The 20,509-nt window shown below is 37.3% G+C and overlaps 1 protein-coding gene across 2 annotated transcripts in view; it reads left to right on the top strand.

Annotated features, from left to right (window-relative positions):
• Positions 1-18,697, top strand: part of PDZRN4 (PDZ domain containing ring finger 4) — a 386,476-nt gene extending 367,779 nt beyond the window's left edge. For both annotated transcript variants that reach the window (XM_008951057.5, XM_034936022.2), the window contains 3 exons: positions 7,556-7,657; positions 11,783-11,899; positions 16,358-18,697. In XM_008951057.5, coding sequence (XP_008949305.4) covers positions 7,556-7,657; positions 11,783-11,899; positions 16,358-17,884 — 1,746 coding nt within the window. In that variant the 3' untranslated portion in view covers positions 17,885-18,697. The remainder of the gene's footprint in view (positions 1-7,555; positions 7,658-11,782; positions 11,900-16,357) is intronic.
• The last annotated feature ends 1,812 nt before the right edge of the window (positions 18,698-20,509 follow it).

The raw sequence follows: 20,509 nt of genomic DNA, 5'->3' as shown, positions 1-20,509 counted from the left end.
GTCAAATTTGACTTCTCTTCCAGCTTCACCATTTGCTTGGCACACTGCATAACCTCCTCTCATCCTAAGCTTTATTTCCTCATCTTAAAAAAAATGGTAATAATAACCTATTGTTGTTGTGAATGTGAAATGAGATTATGCATGCCATACGCTTAACACAATGTATAAGTAGTTAATAAATATTAATGGCTATTATTACTAGCAGCAGCAGTTATTGCTGCCTTTTCCAGAATAAATTAAGTGAACATGGATCTAGATGTTCCTTTGCTATATGAAAGTCTAGAAGTTTGAAGGTGCCAACTACAGTCATGAGTCACTTAATATGTTTTGAGAAATGTCATTAGATGATTTCCAGGTTGTGCAAACATTGGAGAGTGTACTTACACAGACCTAGATGGTACAGCCTACTACATACACACTTAGGCTAGCTGGCGTAGCCTACTCCTCCTAGGTTACAAACCTGTACAGCATTTTACTGCACTAAATACTGTAGGTAATTGTGACACAATGGTAACTCTTTATGTATCTAAACATAGAAAAGGTATAGTAAAAGCATGGTATTATAATCTTATGGGCCCATTGACGTATCTGCAGTCCATTGTTGACTGAAAAGCTGTTGTGTAGTGCCCTACTGTATTTACCAATGAGTTGCTGGGAGATGAAGGAGAATATGTTTTATTCCCCACATGGAAATATGGAAACATAGAGACTGATTACATTTCAGCTTTATGCAAGAGATAGTAAGCAGACTGTAGGAGGGATGTGAGGCTGGAAAGAGTTTTAGGCCAAATCAGGAATAGCTGAAAGCCAGTTTCTATCCTAAACCTGCCTTCACCTCCTTGCTCTCTCCTTTCTGAGTCCTCTCCCATAAAGAATGGCTGCAGGGGCCAGGCCTGGTGGCTCACACCTGTAATCCCAGCACTTTGGAAGGCCGAGGCAGGCAGATCACCTGAGGTCAAGAGTTTGAGATCAGCCTGGCCAACATGGTGAAACCCTGTCTCTACTAAACAATACAAAAACTAGCCAGGCCTGGTGGCAGCCACCTGTAATCCCACCTACTTGGGAGGCTGAGGCAGGAGAATCGCTTGAACCTGGGAGACAGAGGTTGCAGTGAGCCGAGATGCCACCACTGTACTCCAGCCTGGATGACAGAGTGAGACACTCTCAAAAAAAAAAAAAAAAAAAAGAATGGCTGCAAGGAGACACACAAACTCCCCAGCTCTTGTGAACAGATCAACCCCAAGATAAGGCCAGAGGTCCTTTGGGATGGAATTTCACTGCTGATCACAACTGTGAAACAGAGAGGAGGACTTGAATGATAAATCCAGGGAGCGATAAGCTGTTAAACCGTCACTGCCACTGTTTCAGAGCTACTATTTCTCCTTGTTGGATACAGACGCTTGGAGAGTGTTTTTTTGGATTCCACACTTTTGGAATCCGAAAACCATGGTTTCAAAAATAGACAAGATGTTGTCCCAGCATTTGGAGCACGCCGTCTCTGTTTAGGAAGACAGGAACATACACAGATGATTACAGTACAGCATGACACTGTCATGGTAACACTCTGCCTGCATGGCCTGGGCACATGTCCTGCCCAACTTTCTGCAGTTCTCTCCCTTGTTCAGGACAACACTCATGGAATCACACCCCCTCCTCACTGCCTGTTCCTCCTCTAGCTAGATAGTGCAGAGCTCCTTTTTTTTTTTTTTTTTTACCGTGGACCTTCTGTTAAGGCTCCAAACAGGAAAGAATACAAAGTGTGAATTAATGATCGTTTGGGGTCCCACTAGTTTTCAGAAAACCTCAAGTACATAATTTCTCCTTCAGTGAGCTCCCGAAATAGTGATCTATAGTAAACAAAATGGAACTACGTCTGTCATACACAGGGGAATGAAAAGTGGACCAGGAAGCCAAGACATAGTCTTGTTGACCACCGCATTTCTGTCATCTTTAACACATGCACATGAATAAATCAATGAATGAAACCAGGGTATTCAGTAGAGAGAATGATAGGGTAGATGAGTAACATCTGTTGAAAGGCTTTGCTTGTACAGCTTCGTTAAGAAATTAAAGGGACCATTTTCGTGTATCATCCAGGTAACAAAAGCTTCAAAAGTGTTTTACTATTTTTTAAATTTTGAAATAATTTTAAACGTATTGTTCACTTTGTTAACATCTCCAGTAAAATATACTGAAAATAATGTAATCTTTTGATGCTCAGAGTCACGTTACATCCAGCATTCATTCCACAATACTATAATAGAGTAAAATGCTCAGTGATTGGAAAGTCTGGAAGGTCTGTGCCCCAACATAAAATGACCTTATTTGGATACACTTGCAGATGCATTAGGTCTATATTGTGTCATTTTTCTTACTCCTCCCTTGCTGTTGCCAGCTGGTACTTCTTCCTCTTGCCATCTACTTCATATCCCATACCTCCTACTGTACCTGGCACCCTTCCTAGTTCCCAGCTAACCACTCTTCCCTAGGCTAGATACACAAATACAGTTATTAAAATTTCATTCATTTGTTCTGTGGGTATAGTTGGATGGAAATAAAGTGCATGTGTTTCCATACATGCATACTGTATGTTATGACACTTCCAAATCCTTAGCGATATTGTGGGCAGGTAAGTTTTTAGAGAAAATACCTGCTAGATAATAAAGCATTTCTTAATGGTCTAGATTCACTAAGGAAACAATAGCAGGATGTTAAAGTGCTGTTTTCCGCCTGATTACTTTATATTCTGTGACAAATATGTCACACTTAATACATGTCCCAGTAAAAACACCTGGAATACAATTCTGTTTTCACACATAGGAAACAAAGAGTCTTAAGGGTGATTATGAAATTATATTGAGTAAAACTCTGACAAAATTGTACCCAGAGACAAATACCTCCCTTATGGTTGATGAGGAGATTATGGGATACCCTGTAATGAGCAGTTAATGACTCCTTTCCCAGAGAGACGAGAGTGGGAAAAATAGAGGATTTACTTCTTATCCTTAAATTTCTTGGATGACTTTTATTTAAATGAATCCTTTTAGAGCAATTGTGATTTTAATTTTCTGTTCATTTGACCTAAGTAAAGTATGTCAATGGCCCTGCCCTCATTGTGTAGCCAAACTTTTCTTAATGTAGCACACCATGGGCCTGTAGGTGAACTCACCCAATGACATCTCACTCACACACACATACACACACACACACACACGTGCTCTCACACAAAGGGGATTGTTATAGAGTAGGGATTGTGCAGAAGAGAAACCAGGAACCAACTTCCTGAGAATAGTTGTGGTTCTCCTGTGTTTTTAGTCTGCAAGGAAAGTTCTTCCTTTTCATTCCTTCACAGTTCTGTCTGCTGTGTCATTGCCAGGAACTTATATCAAATGTCTCCAGGAATTAATCTGGGGACATTCTCTCACAAAATTGCAGTGCTGAATATGGCATTTCTGAATCAGATAACAAGAGTAAAAGACCACATATGTGACTAGCTTTCCAAGGAGTTTCCAAGGAGAGAATGCTATATTCTCCTTTTCTCCTTGGGATGGTAAACCTGTAATATTCCATGTAAGCCTCCTAATCTCATGTTGGCCAAAAGCTCAATAATGTTCCTAAGGATGACTTCCTGACGAAACTTTACAAGAACTCAGTGAAACAACAGGACTTCTAATGAGCTCTCTCTTCATTTCTCTGTTCTACACATAAACTGGTTGATATGGTTTAACTATGTCCCCACCCAAATCTCATCTTGAATTATAGTTCCCATAATCCCTATGTGTGGTGGGAGGGACCCAGTGGTAGGTAATTGAATCATGGGGGCGGTTACTCCCATGCTGTTCTCATGATAGTGAGTGAGTTCTTTCAAGATCTGATGGTTTTATAATGGGCTTTTTTCCCTTTGCTCGGCACTCATTCTCTCTCCTGCCACCCTGTGAAAAGGTGCCTTCTTCCATGATTGTAAGTTTCCTGAGGCCTCCCCAGTCATGCAGAACTGTGAACCAATTAATCCTCTTTTCTTTATAAATTACCCAGTCTCAGGTATTTCTTTATAGAAGCATGAGAACAAACTAATACCCCGGTTCTCATATTCTTTTATTTTCTCCCCTTTGGATATTTCCTCCCTATTTCTGTTTTTTCCACATCTATGTCTCTAGACTTTGATCACCTCCTTTGTCTCCATACTAAAATATAAACACACTTGAAATAAATCTTTTCTTATTGCCTAAGATTCTTGATGGTTGGATGTCAAGAATTTGAGTTGCCCACCTACCTCTGGTACAATAATAGAAAAAACCTAGATATTGGTATATGGAAGAGAAAAGCTATATTACATCTCATTTCTAAGCTTTTAGGGCTTTACACACACACACACGCAAAACACACTCATACACACATACAGGAGATTGGGCCTAAAGTGAGATTTTGACAGATCTATCCATATAAGTACCACAGATCTCTTCTTAGCCAAGGCAATATCCATTTTGAAACTAACATTTACATATGGCCATGTAAAGAAAATGAGACAGTTACGTTAACAAAACTTACCTGCTGTCTTTCTCTTGGTTCTCTTTCCCTCTATTTTCCTAAAGTGGAAGTCCTCCATTAAGCTATGTGACATGACACTCATCTGTCTCCCTCCCTTATTGCTGGGTCCTCCACTTCCATGTCTGCCTGGTATTTTCCTGGCACAGCAGGCTGCATTCCCACAAACAATCCTGTAACTATAAACCATTATTTCAGGACCAAGAGCAACCGAAGGTTGAAAGCTCTATCTGATTCTGTTCCTCAATTCTTTTCATTCCTTGAGCAGTATCTTTGCTGAAACCCATGTCTACATTTCTTGCCCCAGTATCAGTTTGGGTGTAAAACTAATGTCCTGAGTACAATAGCATCTACCAACCAGTTGGCTAAACTGTGGCACTTATTTTCTAAAAGAAACAATAAATTACATTTTAATGACAGATTTCTGTGTCAGTGATTTCATCCCAGGTACGATCCTGAAGGTAGAAGTGTTTCTGCAAGAAATGATCTGTTGCCCCAATGTAAGAACTAATTGTTGCCAGGACCAGAGACCATAGCTCTGGTCATAATGAGTTCTCAGGGGAGAGAAATGAATACCAACTGTAAAGAAACTAAAAGGCAAAAAACCCCATTGTTTCCTGATGGTCCTCTAAGAGTTAGAAATACATATGAGGTAGATATCTTTTAAAACAAAACCATGTTTACTACTATGCATTTAATAACTTTCTATAAATTTCACTCTATTTGCTTTATTTAGCACAAAAGAGTCTTGTCTTTACTAAGGATTAAAATATAAATGATGATAGTAATAACAACAATAACAATAGCATCAACAGTAATATGTGCCAGCATTGAAGACATTCTATGTACCAGGCACTATTTAAGATTTTTACCTGTATCGACTCATGTAATCCTTATAAAGACCCTCTGAGAAAGGCACTATTATTATATGCATCTTAAGATAGCAAACTTAATAGCAGCATTAGACTAACATGAATAAGTATTTAGATTAATGGTAAGTGCAATTTAGATGAAGGATGAGGAAATATATATTTTATATATATATTATATATATTAAGTTATATATATAAAGACTATATATATATATATATGTACAGTCAAGTGGAGACCAGGAAAAAAAGAAGTGAGAAGTATATTTCAAACAGAAAAGATGAAGACAAGCTGTGTAAGATCACCCAATTCAATTCTCTTAGGATCAGATGTGCCTGTAGTGGAGAGGAGATGAATAAACAGGTCCATGTTTGACAGACAAATAAATGCATTGCAAATATATTACTAAGAATTACCATGAAACAGACATAAGCCCTCAAAGTGCAAATAGAGTAAATACTACAAAGTCATTATTTTAAAACTACACTTAATAGAGGGTAGGGGAAGTATAGTGGAATCCCCCACTGCCAATTTATCTTTATTTGAGAAAAAAGGCCTTGGAGTCAGTGCACACATACTTTTCTAGAGGTATTTATGACAAACCGCAACATATCCTTCCCAGTCATTATTTCCCATTGTGGAATCAGCTTTTGTTTCCTAACTGGATGAATTTTATTTGTGAATTTCAAAAACAAATAGGGAATGCATGTGAAACTTATAACCACTGAATTTCCTTTCTGTGTATACAAGTGAGAAATGACAGTGATTGGAGTAAGAAAATACAACTTGTGCCCATATATATATATTTTTACTATTATTGCCTGCTTTCCTTGCACTAAATACATATAAGAGTATAGGAATAAGGATTATTTATTGTGGTTCAAAGTTGAAATTCATGGGCTTGTTTTCAGATAATTACGTCTGTCCTCATGCATCTGCCAGAAACCCAGAGACCTATGAGGAGAAAAACCTCAATAGTCTACTTCATGCTTTTAAGCAGAAGTCCTTAGTGAAAGACATTAGATTATTGAAAAAAGAATGGTCAGTGCTGCTAAGTTTTCCATCTGCTTCATTTATTCAAGTAATTAATACTATTTTAGACAGAATTACTTGATCTCTTTAACTGGAATTTCTTTCCCATTATTTGATTACATATAATTATAAGTCAAAAATCTTGCTGTCTCTATGGAGTTGAGTAATCAATAAAAGAAAATAATTATTAAATATCCAAAGGAAAAAGTTTTATTAATTAAGAGCTAAATATATTTGCACATGAAAATGTAGTTTAAAAAAAGAAACTTTACAAATCTTATTTACTCTTTCTTTAGAACTTAGAAAAAGTAAAAAGATATATTTCTAATGTCACTGGAATCTTTTCCATGAAATCTAAAGTTTAGTCAAGCTTGGTTTCTTTCACTCATCATTATTTTAAAAATTCAATTTTACTCTATGTTAATATTTTTTAAATTTTTAAATTTAAGAGATGAGTCTGAAGATATTTCATTAGTTTTATTACTTTAGGAAATGGATAGATATTAGAAGGGAAATGGAGTATTGATGAGAATGTTATTTTACTTTGATCAGTTAAACACTGAGATTTATCCTGACGATGATGTTTGGGCAACTGGGTCAGACCCACACGCAAATATGAAATGATTAAATAAAAATGCAATCAGCAGTGGCCTGGGAGCATTGCCTGGTGAGAGATAATACTGCAGCTCTCTAATTGGCTCGCGGCAAGCGTGCAGAATGACGGATTTCAGTTGTGGTATTGCCAGTCCTTCTTCCCCCAGCACTATTATCTCAGAGTGACACTTCCATTACTCTGAGCGAAGAAAGATGAACGTCACCTGTCAGGAGCTGGTTAATTGTGTTGCTAGATGTATGTTGCCAGGGCGCAGGTTGGACATTTATGAACATAGCTGCTTCCTCTGATGTCCGCCATCCTTCACGGATCGATATGGCTCTTACAGTAAGCGCGTAATTGAGTGAAGGCACTTTGAGCTGAAGGGCTGAAGATGAGCCCATTGTGTGAGCTTCACTGTCCATACATTTACCATAAATGAGCTGATATTTGCCATTTATTGTGTGCAGCATTGTGGAAATGGAAACTAATGTGCCACTCTCATTTGTTTTCTAGATAAATGGGGAAGATGTCCAGAATCGAGAAGAAGCAGTGGCCTTGCTGTCTAACGATGAGTGTAAGAGAATCGTGCTGCTTGTTGCAAGGCCAGAGATTCAGGTCAGAACAGAGATCAAAAGTCTTGAGACTGAACTTTATATTCATTGAATTCACTGAATGTAAATTCGTGAATGAATTTATATTCATTGTCTGCTATTCTCTATCAGATCATTATCATGGTTATCTCTCCCCATATAACCCACCAGATGGCCTATGTGGGAGTGAATTTTAAAAATACATATGAAAGCAATTAAGGTATACAAAATACAATAAAGACTGATCTTTCCTAATTTATCGAAAGTATTACACATTAAAGACTTCCTTATATTGCTCCATAGAATGGCAGCTAAATATCCCTTTTAAGGGGGGAAAAGCATACCAAATTGAATTGTGATTCTCTCCTTCAATTTGCCACTTACTTAAATAAATACTCAAATGAAAAATGGCTGTGTGGATCCTTTTAATTCTGTGTGGATCCTTGCTTTAAGTTTCCATCTGAAAATACTTAAATGGCATATGAAGGTATCTTGGAAGAAGCTCCACGAGAGAAACACTAGCCTATCTAGTCATCAACTTAAATATTTTTAAAATAACTTTATCAATTAGAATGTCTTGTATAGCATGATCTGGTTCCATGTATAGTAAATGAATTGTTTCCAAGTTTAGTGTGACCAAAACAATTGTCCAGCCAAAAACTAATAACTTCTAAATGAATTTTTTAGATCTTTATGGAAGAAGATGTCATGAAAGTAGAGTAAAGGTAATGGAAAAAAAGTACTATTGGGGCTTCCTTTTATATCCTTTTTATCTCCCACCACAAGGCAGAAGGGACAAAACATTGTCACCAGTCTATCCATCTGTCAGTAGTTTGAGTAAAGTTAGTTATATCGCCATTTGTCTCCTCGGTTATTGATCTGATATTTTTCAGACTGAGTAACTACATACTATCTATAAATTACATTGAGTAAGTGTATTCCAGTGTCAGACTGAATCCTGACTTGAATATAGTGGTTATAAAAGATCACCCTTTCCGCATATATTTCGTTTATGCCCTTGCCCATTCTAAATGGTTCTCATAAAGTCTGCCATAGCCTGGGGCAGAGTAAAGTTACACACCTGAGGTCTTAGGAGTGGGGGAAAAAGCCCACAAAATCCCCACACTGCCTATGTGGGAGTGAATTTTTAAATACATATGAAATTATACCAATTATCTGGAAATTTCTCAACCCAGTTATCTCGCTGCTCCCATTTTCTTCAAAAAAGAACATAATAAAGGGGCTAAATGCATATTAGTGAAATTTATGATAAATTGAAGTTGCCATCTCTATTGTAGAGAAGATATTTTTATGTTATAATGTGGTTTCCCTGCCCTTTCCATGTAACTGCTAGAGAACCTCATTAATTTAGAACTAAAGCATTTCCTTAAACTATGCCACATAGTGGCCATAATGGGCTGTAGAAATAATAGAAATTAATAACATAGACCAGATCCTGTTAATCTTTGATGGAATGCATATGCTGGGTAGAACCAGTGGAAAATTTGAGTATCTGGCTACACTTCTGACCTTTTTCTCCAAAAGAGTCAATGCTGAAGGATGAATTTTCAAATGAGACTTCCCTTTCCACATTTGATGAAAGATGGTTGTCTGACTCCATAGGATGCTGTCCTGCCTGTCAAAATTATGATCTCCATTAGCCCCTTGATCCTAAAGAAACCTTCATTCCACTGGAAGGAAGCTAATTGCCTATAGAAAAAAAAAACAGATTTCCAGAGAAATCAGGAAAAGAAATACATTTTAATACCATACTTTTAAAATGTAATTTAATCAGTACATGCTATAAAGTGGCAAAAAAAACTAAAAAAAATCTTGTCTTTATATCACCCATATTTTTCCATTGAACTCAATTTATCTCGTTGTATGTTTTTTTTTTGCGTGTGTATTTTATTCAGGGAGAATGTGGAAGCTTTTGTGTGCTTTTTCTAGCTTTTTAAAAAAATTTTTTAACGTTTCAAATACTCTCTAGATTCTTGGAAATGATCTACAGAGTTGCTGGGGGCAGTATTGTACATCTGTGCAATATTTTTAAATAACTCATTTTCCTCATTTCCTGTCAACTCTCTTTCATTTTCTGCCCATTTTCTTCCTGAGACCATTAAAGATATTGCTTTTCTGTCCTATTTCCCTCAGGACACTGGGGCAGAGAGGATTCTCATAAGAACTTGTAGCCACTACCTTTGAGACAGTGTAGGTTGTTCCTTTTTCTGGGATGCCACATGTGGCCCCCTTTGGTGCAGATAGATCCCCACTCTTAGTAGTAACAATCCCTCTTTTCCTGCAGCTCAGCTCAAGGGAGACGTCTGTCTCTGCCATTACATTAGACTCAAACCGTAGTGAATGTACATCTAGGTAGAAAGGGGGAAATAGGAGAGAAGAAGGAAGTGAGCAAGAAGAATCTCCCTTGCTAATTGTGCTGTGTGCACCTCCAGCCTAAAAGAAAGCCTTATCAAAATAGACATATAATGACTGTGGCTGGCAACTCAGGAATCTACTGGATTACTCAATAAGAAAAGAGTTATGGGGAATCATTAATTTTGACCATTTTCTCTTTATTTTCCCCACTACTTCATTTAATCCTCAAAGGACTCTGTTTCATCATTCACTATATCAGTGTTAGAAAATACTTTATTTTGACCTGATTAAAGAAAAATTCCTTGATGTGTTTGTGAATAGTAAGCACTCCGCATTTTAAGTAATTTTTTATGAGGTCTGGCATTTGTAGCTTTATGATACTTGAAAAAGATTAAAGAATGTAAAATTTGAACAATTATAAATTGGGCTGAATTTACATTTTTACTTGGCATAATTATCATAGCTCATCTGCATATCAAAGTCACAGGAATTTGATCAAATTATTCAGGCGACATTACGATAAATGAGGATGAACAAATGTGCCAGCACTTTGGGCCCCAGTTAAGTTTGAGGTCATTTAAGTTCTACATGGCCTTTAATAGATATCATGAAATCTATGATTTGCCTGCATATTAATAAAGATGATACCTATATGCTAATGCCTCTTTTGGTGCAGCTTAATGTCCTTTCCAGTTTGTTTTTAAGTTGTAGAAGTTCGGTTATGTTTAAAAGCTTATTTTGCCAGTTCATTGGTGGTGAAAATATCTCAAACTATTATCCATGTTTGCTCACTAGAATGCTATTTCTTTGTACAGGGTGATGCAGAGTTTTGACAATAATCCAATTAATTTAATCAGCATAGGCAGCTAATTTATGTAATCCAGCTCCAAAAATCCACTTTGAGGCAAATTATCTGTAGTAACTGTCAACATTGATCATATTAGATCATATTAGCCAGGTAACCACCAGTTTTCCACTTCACTTTGTATTGAAAAGCCGAAGGGATTTGTTCAGTTCAATTTGCATTAAGAGTCCTACAAGAATACTTGTTTTCAACACCCATAAACAAAACCCTGCATGCCCCACACCACTCCACCACCCTTAAATGTCACATCCACTGAGGTGTTTTTCCTGTAAAATTGGGCCTGAAAACAAATTAAAATAGACATGGAGTAATATTGCTTTTCTTTCCTTTCCTTGAGAAGAATAACTTAGAATTTTCCTTTCTTCACAGACAAAATAAATGTTGTCTGTAGATTCTTTTGTGGCAGGCAGCCATCTTGTTAACATGGGAGCCCACCTAAAAAGAAAAAAGCAGGATGAGGATAGCATGAGCGTATGGGGGGCACTTTGTGTGCAGTCTCGTTGGGGGTTGTTGTTAAAGAAAACAGCCCAATTGTCTCATAGCCCAATTAGTAGCATGGCAGTCCTTTTAACACGGGACTGTTGGAGGTAATGAGCATGACAGCTGTGGATTATGCAGGATGCTTTTCATACATTTTGAAAGAAGGTAATATTCTGTGCTGTGAGATTTACTTGGTTATGAGAGAAAATCTGTAGTCCCGTTTCAGGAAAGGATAAAAGGCATAAGAGTCCTTTTTTTTTTTTTTTATCACCTTTTCTTCTTTCTGAGAGGTGAACTGTGGGAGGCTGGTATTCTGAAGGGAATCATTATGATAAAAGGAACTCGTCAGGCACTGGCCATTTAAGTTTACTCTATTTTAGCATGAGTTCTCACTAACATAATATAATGTACTAATGTATTCTTTTGCAGCTGGATGAAGGCTGGCTGGAAGATGAAAGGAATGAATTCTTAGAGGAGTTAAACTTGGAGATGTTGGAAGAAGAGCATAATGAAGCAATGCAGCCCACTGCCAATGAGGTGGAGCAGGTAGGGCCAACAATTTGAACTACATCATTTGATATGTTGCTTGTTCTTTTTTTAATGTGTAACCATAAATGGAGATGAAAACAAAATCAAAGGGTTTAATCCAACATCTCTATCATGGTAATTTTTTAGAGCAAATGATCATCTCAAATGAAGCAGGGGGAATAAATAAAATGTTTTTCCATTAAGAATATATCCAGTTTGGGAAGCTTGGAGACAATTGTTAATACAGTACAGTAGTATCCAAATGTTGACCCAGGCACTACTTCAAACTAATTGCAGAAATTTAAGAGTAAAAAATGTGTGTTGCTTATCAATATGCCAGCTGAAAACAAACTGAGGTAGCTTCCCCAATAAGTAATTTTTTTTTACTCTAAAATATTAATGTATCTATTTGAATACTTAGGCTATCACTATAGGATGAAGATGATATGATGTAAGCCATCAGTTTTATTTGCGTACTGGATGGCGTGATTACACCTGTATATTCTGAATAATCATAGAGATTATCCTTGGTCTTATGGCTGCTGTTGTCACATTTCCCATAGTATAACTTGTGCAACATTTCTCATAGCATAGTTTGAGATTATTAACATCATTTTGCCTTGAAGTCACATATTCATTCAACTAAAAACTTTGAACTCCTAATATGTTCCAAGTACCCCACTTGAAACTGAGAATAAAAAGAAAAATGAGCAGAACTGCTGTCCTTAATGGATTCATAACTAGTAAAAGATCACAGTGTGATTAGTATATTATTTTTATTGTCATTTTCCCATTTTACAAAAACAAGTTCAATGTATTCTAGATTTTTTATGTTACACTCATGTCATTTATCTGCCTGATATAATTTTGTTTTCAGTTTACTGATTTGTTTAATTATCTTCCTATTCTCAACATTATTATATGTATTTTATTATATATATACATATATATATGTATATATATACGGAATCTTGCTCTGTCGCTCAGGCTGGAGTGCAGTGGCACAATCTCAGCTCACTGGAACCTCTGCCTCCCGGGTTCAATTGATTCTCCTGCCTCAGCCTCCTGAGTAGCTGGGATTACACATGCCCACCACCATGCCCAGCTAATTTTTGTATTTTTAATAGAGACAGGGTTTCACCATGTTGGTCAGACTGGTCTTAAACTCTGACCTCGTGATCCACCTGCCTCGGCCTCCCAAAGTTCTGGGATTACAGGCATGAGCCGCCGTGCCCTGTCTATTATTATTATTATCATTATTATTATTATTATTATTTTAAGATAGAGTCTCACTCTGTCGCCCAGGATGGAGTGCAGTGACACAATCTCAGCTCACTGCAACCTCTGCCTCCTGGGCTCAAGCGATTCTCCTGCCTCAGCCTCCTGAGTAGCTGGGACTATAAGTGCACGCCATCATGCTCAGCTAATTTTTGTATTTTTAGTACAGATGAGGTTTCACCATGTTGATCAGGCCGTTCTCGAACTCCTGACCTCAAGTGGTCCACCAGCGTCAGCTTCTTAAAGTGCTGGGATTACAGGGTCCTGCCACCACACCCAGCTAATTTTTGTATTTTTAGTAGAGATGGAGTTTCACCATGTTGACCAGGCTGGCCTCGAACTCCTGACCTCAAGTGCTCCACCAGCCTCAGCCTCCTAAAGTGTTGGGATTGCAGGCATGAGCCACTGCACCTGGCCTCAACATTAATTCTTAACACATCTTAAAAGATGATAATTTTTTTGAAAATCTTGACAGGCTTAGAAACTTGCAGCACAAACATTCTATCACTTTACCATGTTGAATAATGAAATATTCAGCTTGCTAACATCCCATAACAGAAATGTGTATGTGTGTGCACATGTCCACATATTAAATAAATAATTAGATTGCACACTATAGCATCAACATAGTCATATGTGATATACTCATGTGCTCATTATGTGGAGTTTGGCCACTCCACAAACAGAATTTCATGCTCACAAGTAATATCGCTACTGTGGTGACTGTCTTTCAGTATAGATAGGGCAGATTAAAATTTTTATGTATAACTTCAACACTGGCCAAAAATAAAGATATTTTTGGTGGCAGCTGCTGGTTACAAGCAAGAAAGTCCTTGCTCCAGGCTTTTTTTTCTTAGATACAAAATGTGACCTGATACTGAATTGATAGGAGGATGTTGGAATAAGGAAAGCAGGGAGAAATCCTGTCCAGGTAAAGTGACAACGGTGTCAAATGCTGCCTACTCATCAGAGGTAATACAAATGTTAGGTCTCGTGAGGTAACACTAGATGTCCCTGAGGTTAGATTCTCATTGTGTGGAATTTTTTTCTTCACCATGAGACTAAAAAATGATGAGAAGTACAGAAACCTTTAAAAGTCCTTTGCCCTTATAAACAATAATACTACATTAGAAATGTCTAGGTAGAAACATTGCCTGTCACTATAATAATTCCATAGGGAAATGATAAATGATAGAGTAGCATTGCATTAGAAACTAGGAATTCTAGGTTTGAGAATAGAAAACTATTTTATTTTCACAGTTGTTCATAGACCAATAACAAGGGAAAGGGGATATTCAATTGAAAAAATAAAATACATACCCATATGTGAACCTACTTTATGGAAAGTTTCATTTTACACAGTATGTTTGGTCTTATGAATGCCGTTACATTGTGCAACATCTCCCATAGCATAATTTGTCATTATTATGTCATCTGCATGTAAAATAAGAAAGAAATTACTAGTCTTCTTGTATTTTTCAGCTCATGACAAGATATTAGAAAAATATAATTATAAATAACACGATATATAAATTCAAATGCCCAGTATCAATAACATTCTTTGAGAGTTATATGGTGTAGTATACAGACATTGCCATATTAAATACTATTGTCACCTTATAAGTCACAGCCTAGGGATGCAGCAAGCTTCCCATTGTTCGTTACAGTTACTTATTATAATTTTTTAATCAATAAGACATTTAAGATAAATCTCAGTATGTTTTCAACAAATGAAGGAACATCTTCCAGGGAAAGAAAGATTGAGAGTCATAGAATAAGCTGATACATGGTTATGTTCTCTCCTCTTGATATTGTTACTTTTTTTTCTGCCACTACTTTTGTGGAACAAAATAACAATTATCTAGAGAGACCTTTTTAGACTTCTTTTAGAATATCTTTTGTCACCCGTTCTATCCTTCTTTAGCACTAGCTGTTGGCTTGATTATATTTAATTGTGTAATTACATCTTCTAGAGGGATGGAGCTATATCTATACCTATCTATCTATCTATATATATATATAGTGAATAAACTTAGGCATAAGGCAGATATAACCTAGACACTAACTGCCTTATAGATTATCATATGATGACTGATAGAGGTGAAAGTAACTTTACCATATTCACAGAGAAAGAACTACATATGCATCTTATTAGGACAGTTACAGTTAATTGTTTTACATTAAAGCCAAAAATTACCAGAGTCTCTCTCTCTCTCTCTCACACACACACACACACACACACTACATAAACATACATGCATGCCTATATACATATATGTGACATAAGTGTCAAAATTTTTTTGATATTATGCCCATGTCTGGCAATCAGTGCTGTTCAAATTTTCATAGGACTGAATTTTTATTCTCAATAGACTAAAATTTATCTTTGAAAAAAAATCCCTGGTTAAGAGCAGAAAAATCTTATACAACCCCAATGAGTCCTAAAACATTGTTGTTGCTTTTGAGAAACATGATTTAGAGTGCACTGAGGTCAGAGCACATGTATTCAGGAATATGGCATCCTGGACATATAAGAAATTCTGGCACTGGAAGATGAAGCTTTGCCTCCATCTGTCATGAATAACCTGAATCTGCCACTAATAACCTGAATCCTTTTGGAATTGAGCATCCTCACCTATAGATAGCAATGTCCTAGGCTCCAGTACATAATGTTAACTTAGTCCTAAAACTCTGTGATGTTTGGCTTACCCATTGTCAGCATATTACTAAGCCAGTGAAGTTTCCTCTGTACTTAAGGGGAAAAACATAAGGTGATTGTGGCTTCTGAACATCAGGTCTCCATATTGCTGAAGACTATTTAGACATTCTGTCTTATTCTTTTGCATATTATCACCTCAGAAATTCATACAGTCACTTTGTTTATACACCTTCACCCCCGAGTTTCCCAAGTAAGAGAAAACCTAAAGAATCACTTATTTGAATGCATTCTGTCTTATTTATATCCAAGTGAATATCATAGCCATATTCAAGCGGGTTTTGTTTTCTTCATTTCATTGTATAAAAAGCTGCCATGAGCTAATTTCCTTTATTTCTAAAATTGTGATGGACCCTAAATTAGAGCAACTGTCTAGGAGATGCAACTTTGCCAGGAAACATTGGTTTTCAAACAAGATTTTTAATAACAAATGTCTTCCAAAATCATTAATTTTCTTTGTTCTTTCAACATCATTTTCTTAGCCAAAAAAGCAAGAAGAAGAAGAAGGCACAACAGACACTGCAACATCCTCATCCAACAACCATGAGAAGGACAGTGGAGTAGGACGTACAGATGAAAGCTTGCGAAATGATGAGAGCTCAGAGCAGGAGAATGCAGCCGAGGACCCCAATAGCACATCTTTGAAGAGCAAGAGAGACCTGGGGCAGAGCCAAGACACTCTGGGAAGTGTTGAACTTCAGTACAATGAGAGCCTCGTGTCTGGTGAATACATTGACTCAGACTGCATTGGCAACCCAGATGAGGACTGTGAAAGATTCAGGCAGCTCTTGGAGCTCAAATGCAAGATTCGAAATCATGGAGAGTATGACCTGTATTACTCAAGCAGCACAATTGAATGCAATCAAGGGGAGCAAGAGGGAGTGGAGCATGAGCTACAGTTGCTTAATGAAGAGCTGAGAAACATTGAGCTTGAGTGTCAGAATATCATGCAGGCTCACAGGCTCCAGAAAGTGACAGACCAGTATGGAGACATCTGGACATTGCATGATGGAGGATTCCGGAATTATAACACCAGCATAGATATGCAAAGGGGAAAGCTAGATGACATCATGGAGCATCCAGAAAAGTCTGACAAGGACAGTTCTAGTGCTTACAACACAGCTGAGAGCTGCAGAAGTACTCCGCTCACTGTAGACCGTTCCCCTGACAGTTCCCTTCCAAGGGTGATCAACCTCACCAATAAGAAAAACCTGAGAAGCACAATGGCAGCCACCCAGTCCTCTTCCGGACAGAGCAGTAAAGAGTCGACCTCCACCAAAGCCAAAACCACTGAGCAAGGTTGTAGCGCTGAAAGCAAGGAGAAGATTTTAGAAGGCAGCAAGCTTCCTGATCAAGAGAAGGCAGTCAGCGAACACATCCCTTACCTCTCTCCTTACCACAGCTCCTCATATAGATATGCAAACATCCCAGCACACGCCCGGCATTATCAAAGCTACATGCAGTTAATTCAACAGAAATCTGCAGTCGAGTATGCTCAGAGTCAGCTCAGCTTGGTGAGCATGTGCAAGGAGTCTCAGAAGTGTTCAGAGCCCAAGATGGAATGGAAGGTGAAAATTAGGAGCGACGGGACACGGTACATCACAAAGAGACCCGTGCGAGACCGAATCCTGAAGGAACGTGCCTTAAAGATCAAGGAAGAGCGGAGTGGCATGACCACAGACGATGACACCATGAGCGAGATGAAAATGGGGCGCTACTGGAGCAAAGAGGAGAGAAAGCAGCACCTGGTTAGGGCCAAAGAGCAGCGCCGTCGCCGTGAGTTCATGATGCGAAGCAGGTTAGAGTGTCTCAAGGAGAGCCCTCAGAGTGGCAGTGAGGGCAAGAAGGAGATCAATATCATTGAACTGAGTCACAAAAAGATGATGAAAAAGAGAAACAAGAAAATTTTGGACAACTGGATGACAATCCAAGAACTGATGACCCATGGGGCCAAGTCTCCAGATGGCACGAGAGTCCATAATGCCTTCTTGTCGGTGACCACTGTATGACCGAATGAATGGAATGCATGCGACTGATTTTAAGAGGATGCTACCAGTTTCGGTAGAGTATGATTGCCTCGTTCAATGTGGCGTTTTTATATATATTTTGTGACTCTTTATAGTTTAAATTTTTTGTAAGCAAAAAATACCTGGTAATTTTTCATTTGTTTTTCATATACTGGTACCTTCTTTTTGGCTGAGATCTTTCTTTTACTTGTGATATATTCATATTACTCGTTTATAAAAAAATCAAAAACAAAAGGAAAGAAACAAAAAAAACTTGCACAAAAATACTGAGGAGCCAATTAATTTCCTACTTCAATGTATCTAATGTAAGTGAAAATCTGGATTTATTTCTCTAGTTTACTTATTTTCTACTTTAATAATAACTCAATGCCAAAACATTTCTATGCTTGTTTCTTGGCATAATACATTTTAAATCAAACCTGTTCGTAATAAATCATGTGCCACATCTTGTCTTACACATAAAAGTCACTGCTTTTAACATCCCATTGTACATTTAACACATAAATGGCCATTGTCTTTGTCTCAGTAAAGTGTAGGTGGACAATCTTCCTGTGATATGTAGTGACACTGGTCATGTAGCTAGATAATTATGGTAATTGTGACAATTAAAGAGAAATAAATTATTGATTATCCTTCAGAAAAATTATCAAGGAGTGTTTTATTTTCCTTGTCCACAGTGGTTGACAGTTATAAAGTAGTTATATGTGTATACTATTTAGAAGACGCCTAATTGTGGATTATAAAATGTGCACATTTTCTATCACTTGTTTCCAATAAAGTTGTATTGAAACATTCCCTATAGATCACTGTGTCACATATGCCTACCAGGATTAAATTCGATAATATATGTACAGCATCTAACAGATGCTAACTCAACATTCAATAGCCATTAGTTCATGTTCCCGTTGCCTGCCACCCACTTTTAAGGTAAAACCAAGAAAAATTTAAAGAATGCCATGGAGAGAGAATATCAGTGAAGTGTCTGAGATTGTTTATAATGCTGCAATGTATGTTAGTCTGCTCTGGCTATCATAACATAATGCCATACTTAAACAACAGGAATTTATTTCTCATAGTTTTTTTTTTTTTTTTTTTTTAAATGGTGGTCTCACTTTGTTGCCAGGCTAGTCTTGAACTCCTGGATTCAAGCAATCCTCCTACTGAGGCCTTCCAAAGTGCTGAGATTACAGGTGTGAACCACTGTGCTAGGCATCAATTTCTCATAGTTCTGAAGACTGAAAGGGTCAAGGTCAAACACACTAGGGGTTAGGGTTTCAACATATGAATTTTGGAGGAACACAATTCAGTCCGTAGTGCTATGTGTATTTAGTTGATAAATAAATTTTAATAATTTATAAATAATTTTAGGGAACCATATTTGCAAAATCCTCAGCATAGTCAAGTATAAATGCTTCATATGTCAGTTTATTAAAAGGTAAGATTATTAGACGACTAGATACATTTTTTAAATCTAACTTTTCACCATATAAACATATGAACTATATTGCATATCCATCATCATACCTCCAAAGTGAAAGGCCAGATCAAACTATGTACATGCAAACATGAGTTTGATCAAATTTTCATTCAGCTTAGCAGATTGTTTTAACATAATGGATACACAACGTCTGCTTATTTCTGAAGCTACTTTCCCATTTAAAAACCTACAGTGGCTTCCTAGGAGCTCTAGAATCAGACTCCTATGGCCTCCATTAACTTGTGGGCCTTGCCTATTGCTCTTTCTATTTAGATCTTCTCTGAGTTACTCCTGACTCCTTAACAGCCTAATCATTTCCACTCAGGTTATCCTATGCTATCGTCCTGTCTGGGGTTTCTGTGACAAATCCTACGCCTCCCTTGGCATGGGATCACATATATTTCCTTTTTGGAGACTCTTTTAATGACATCAGACTTTCTCAGCTATTTGACATATACTATCATGCCTATTGCTTCACCTTGGAAATTGTATTCTTTTGTTATTGAATCACATACATGCATAGAACTTATTGTCTCCCTGCATAGATTTGAAGTTCCTAGAGGAAAGCCCTCATGACCCCCCTCTGTCTTTGTAAGCTGGTAGGATGCCATTTGAATAATAATGAATTTTAGTTGAGCTAATTATTTTATGCATTTATCTCTCTCCTCCACATATTCGTCCTTTTGTTACTGTTTTCCTTGCTCTTCTACCCTTTCAAGTTCTTGTCTTTTGAAGGGCTATCACACAGATGAAAAGAAACTAATCTTATTTATATATAATGAAAAGCTGGACTCAAAAACTTTAAGATAGTGATAGTAATAGCAACCTAAGGCAACTGAAAATTTCATCACTTGTAATTTGAGCTATTGTTAATCCAGTGAATAAGACTGCCCCCAGAGCACCTAGAGAGTTAACTTTTGAGCACCTAGAGTTAACTTTTGAATCACATAAGAATGCCTGTCTATCTTAAGTGCTCAGTTCTTTCCAGATCTAATGCCTGTCATTATTGTTTCTCCTCTTGACACAACTAGGTTGAAATATTCATTGCCTTTGAATTACTCTAATAGATAATCTTCATTAGGAACCAACATGTAGATTTTTCCAGAAGAAACATGTACACATCTCACAGT

This window comes from Pan paniscus, chromosome 10, assembly GCF_029289425.2.
Source record: "Pan paniscus chromosome 10, NHGRI_mPanPan1-v2.0_pri, whole genome shotgun sequence".
NCBI classification, from domain to species: domain Eukaryota; kingdom Metazoa; phylum Chordata; class Mammalia; order Primates; family Hominidae; genus Pan; species Pan paniscus.
This window is presented reverse-complemented; position numbering and strand designations above follow the sequence as displayed.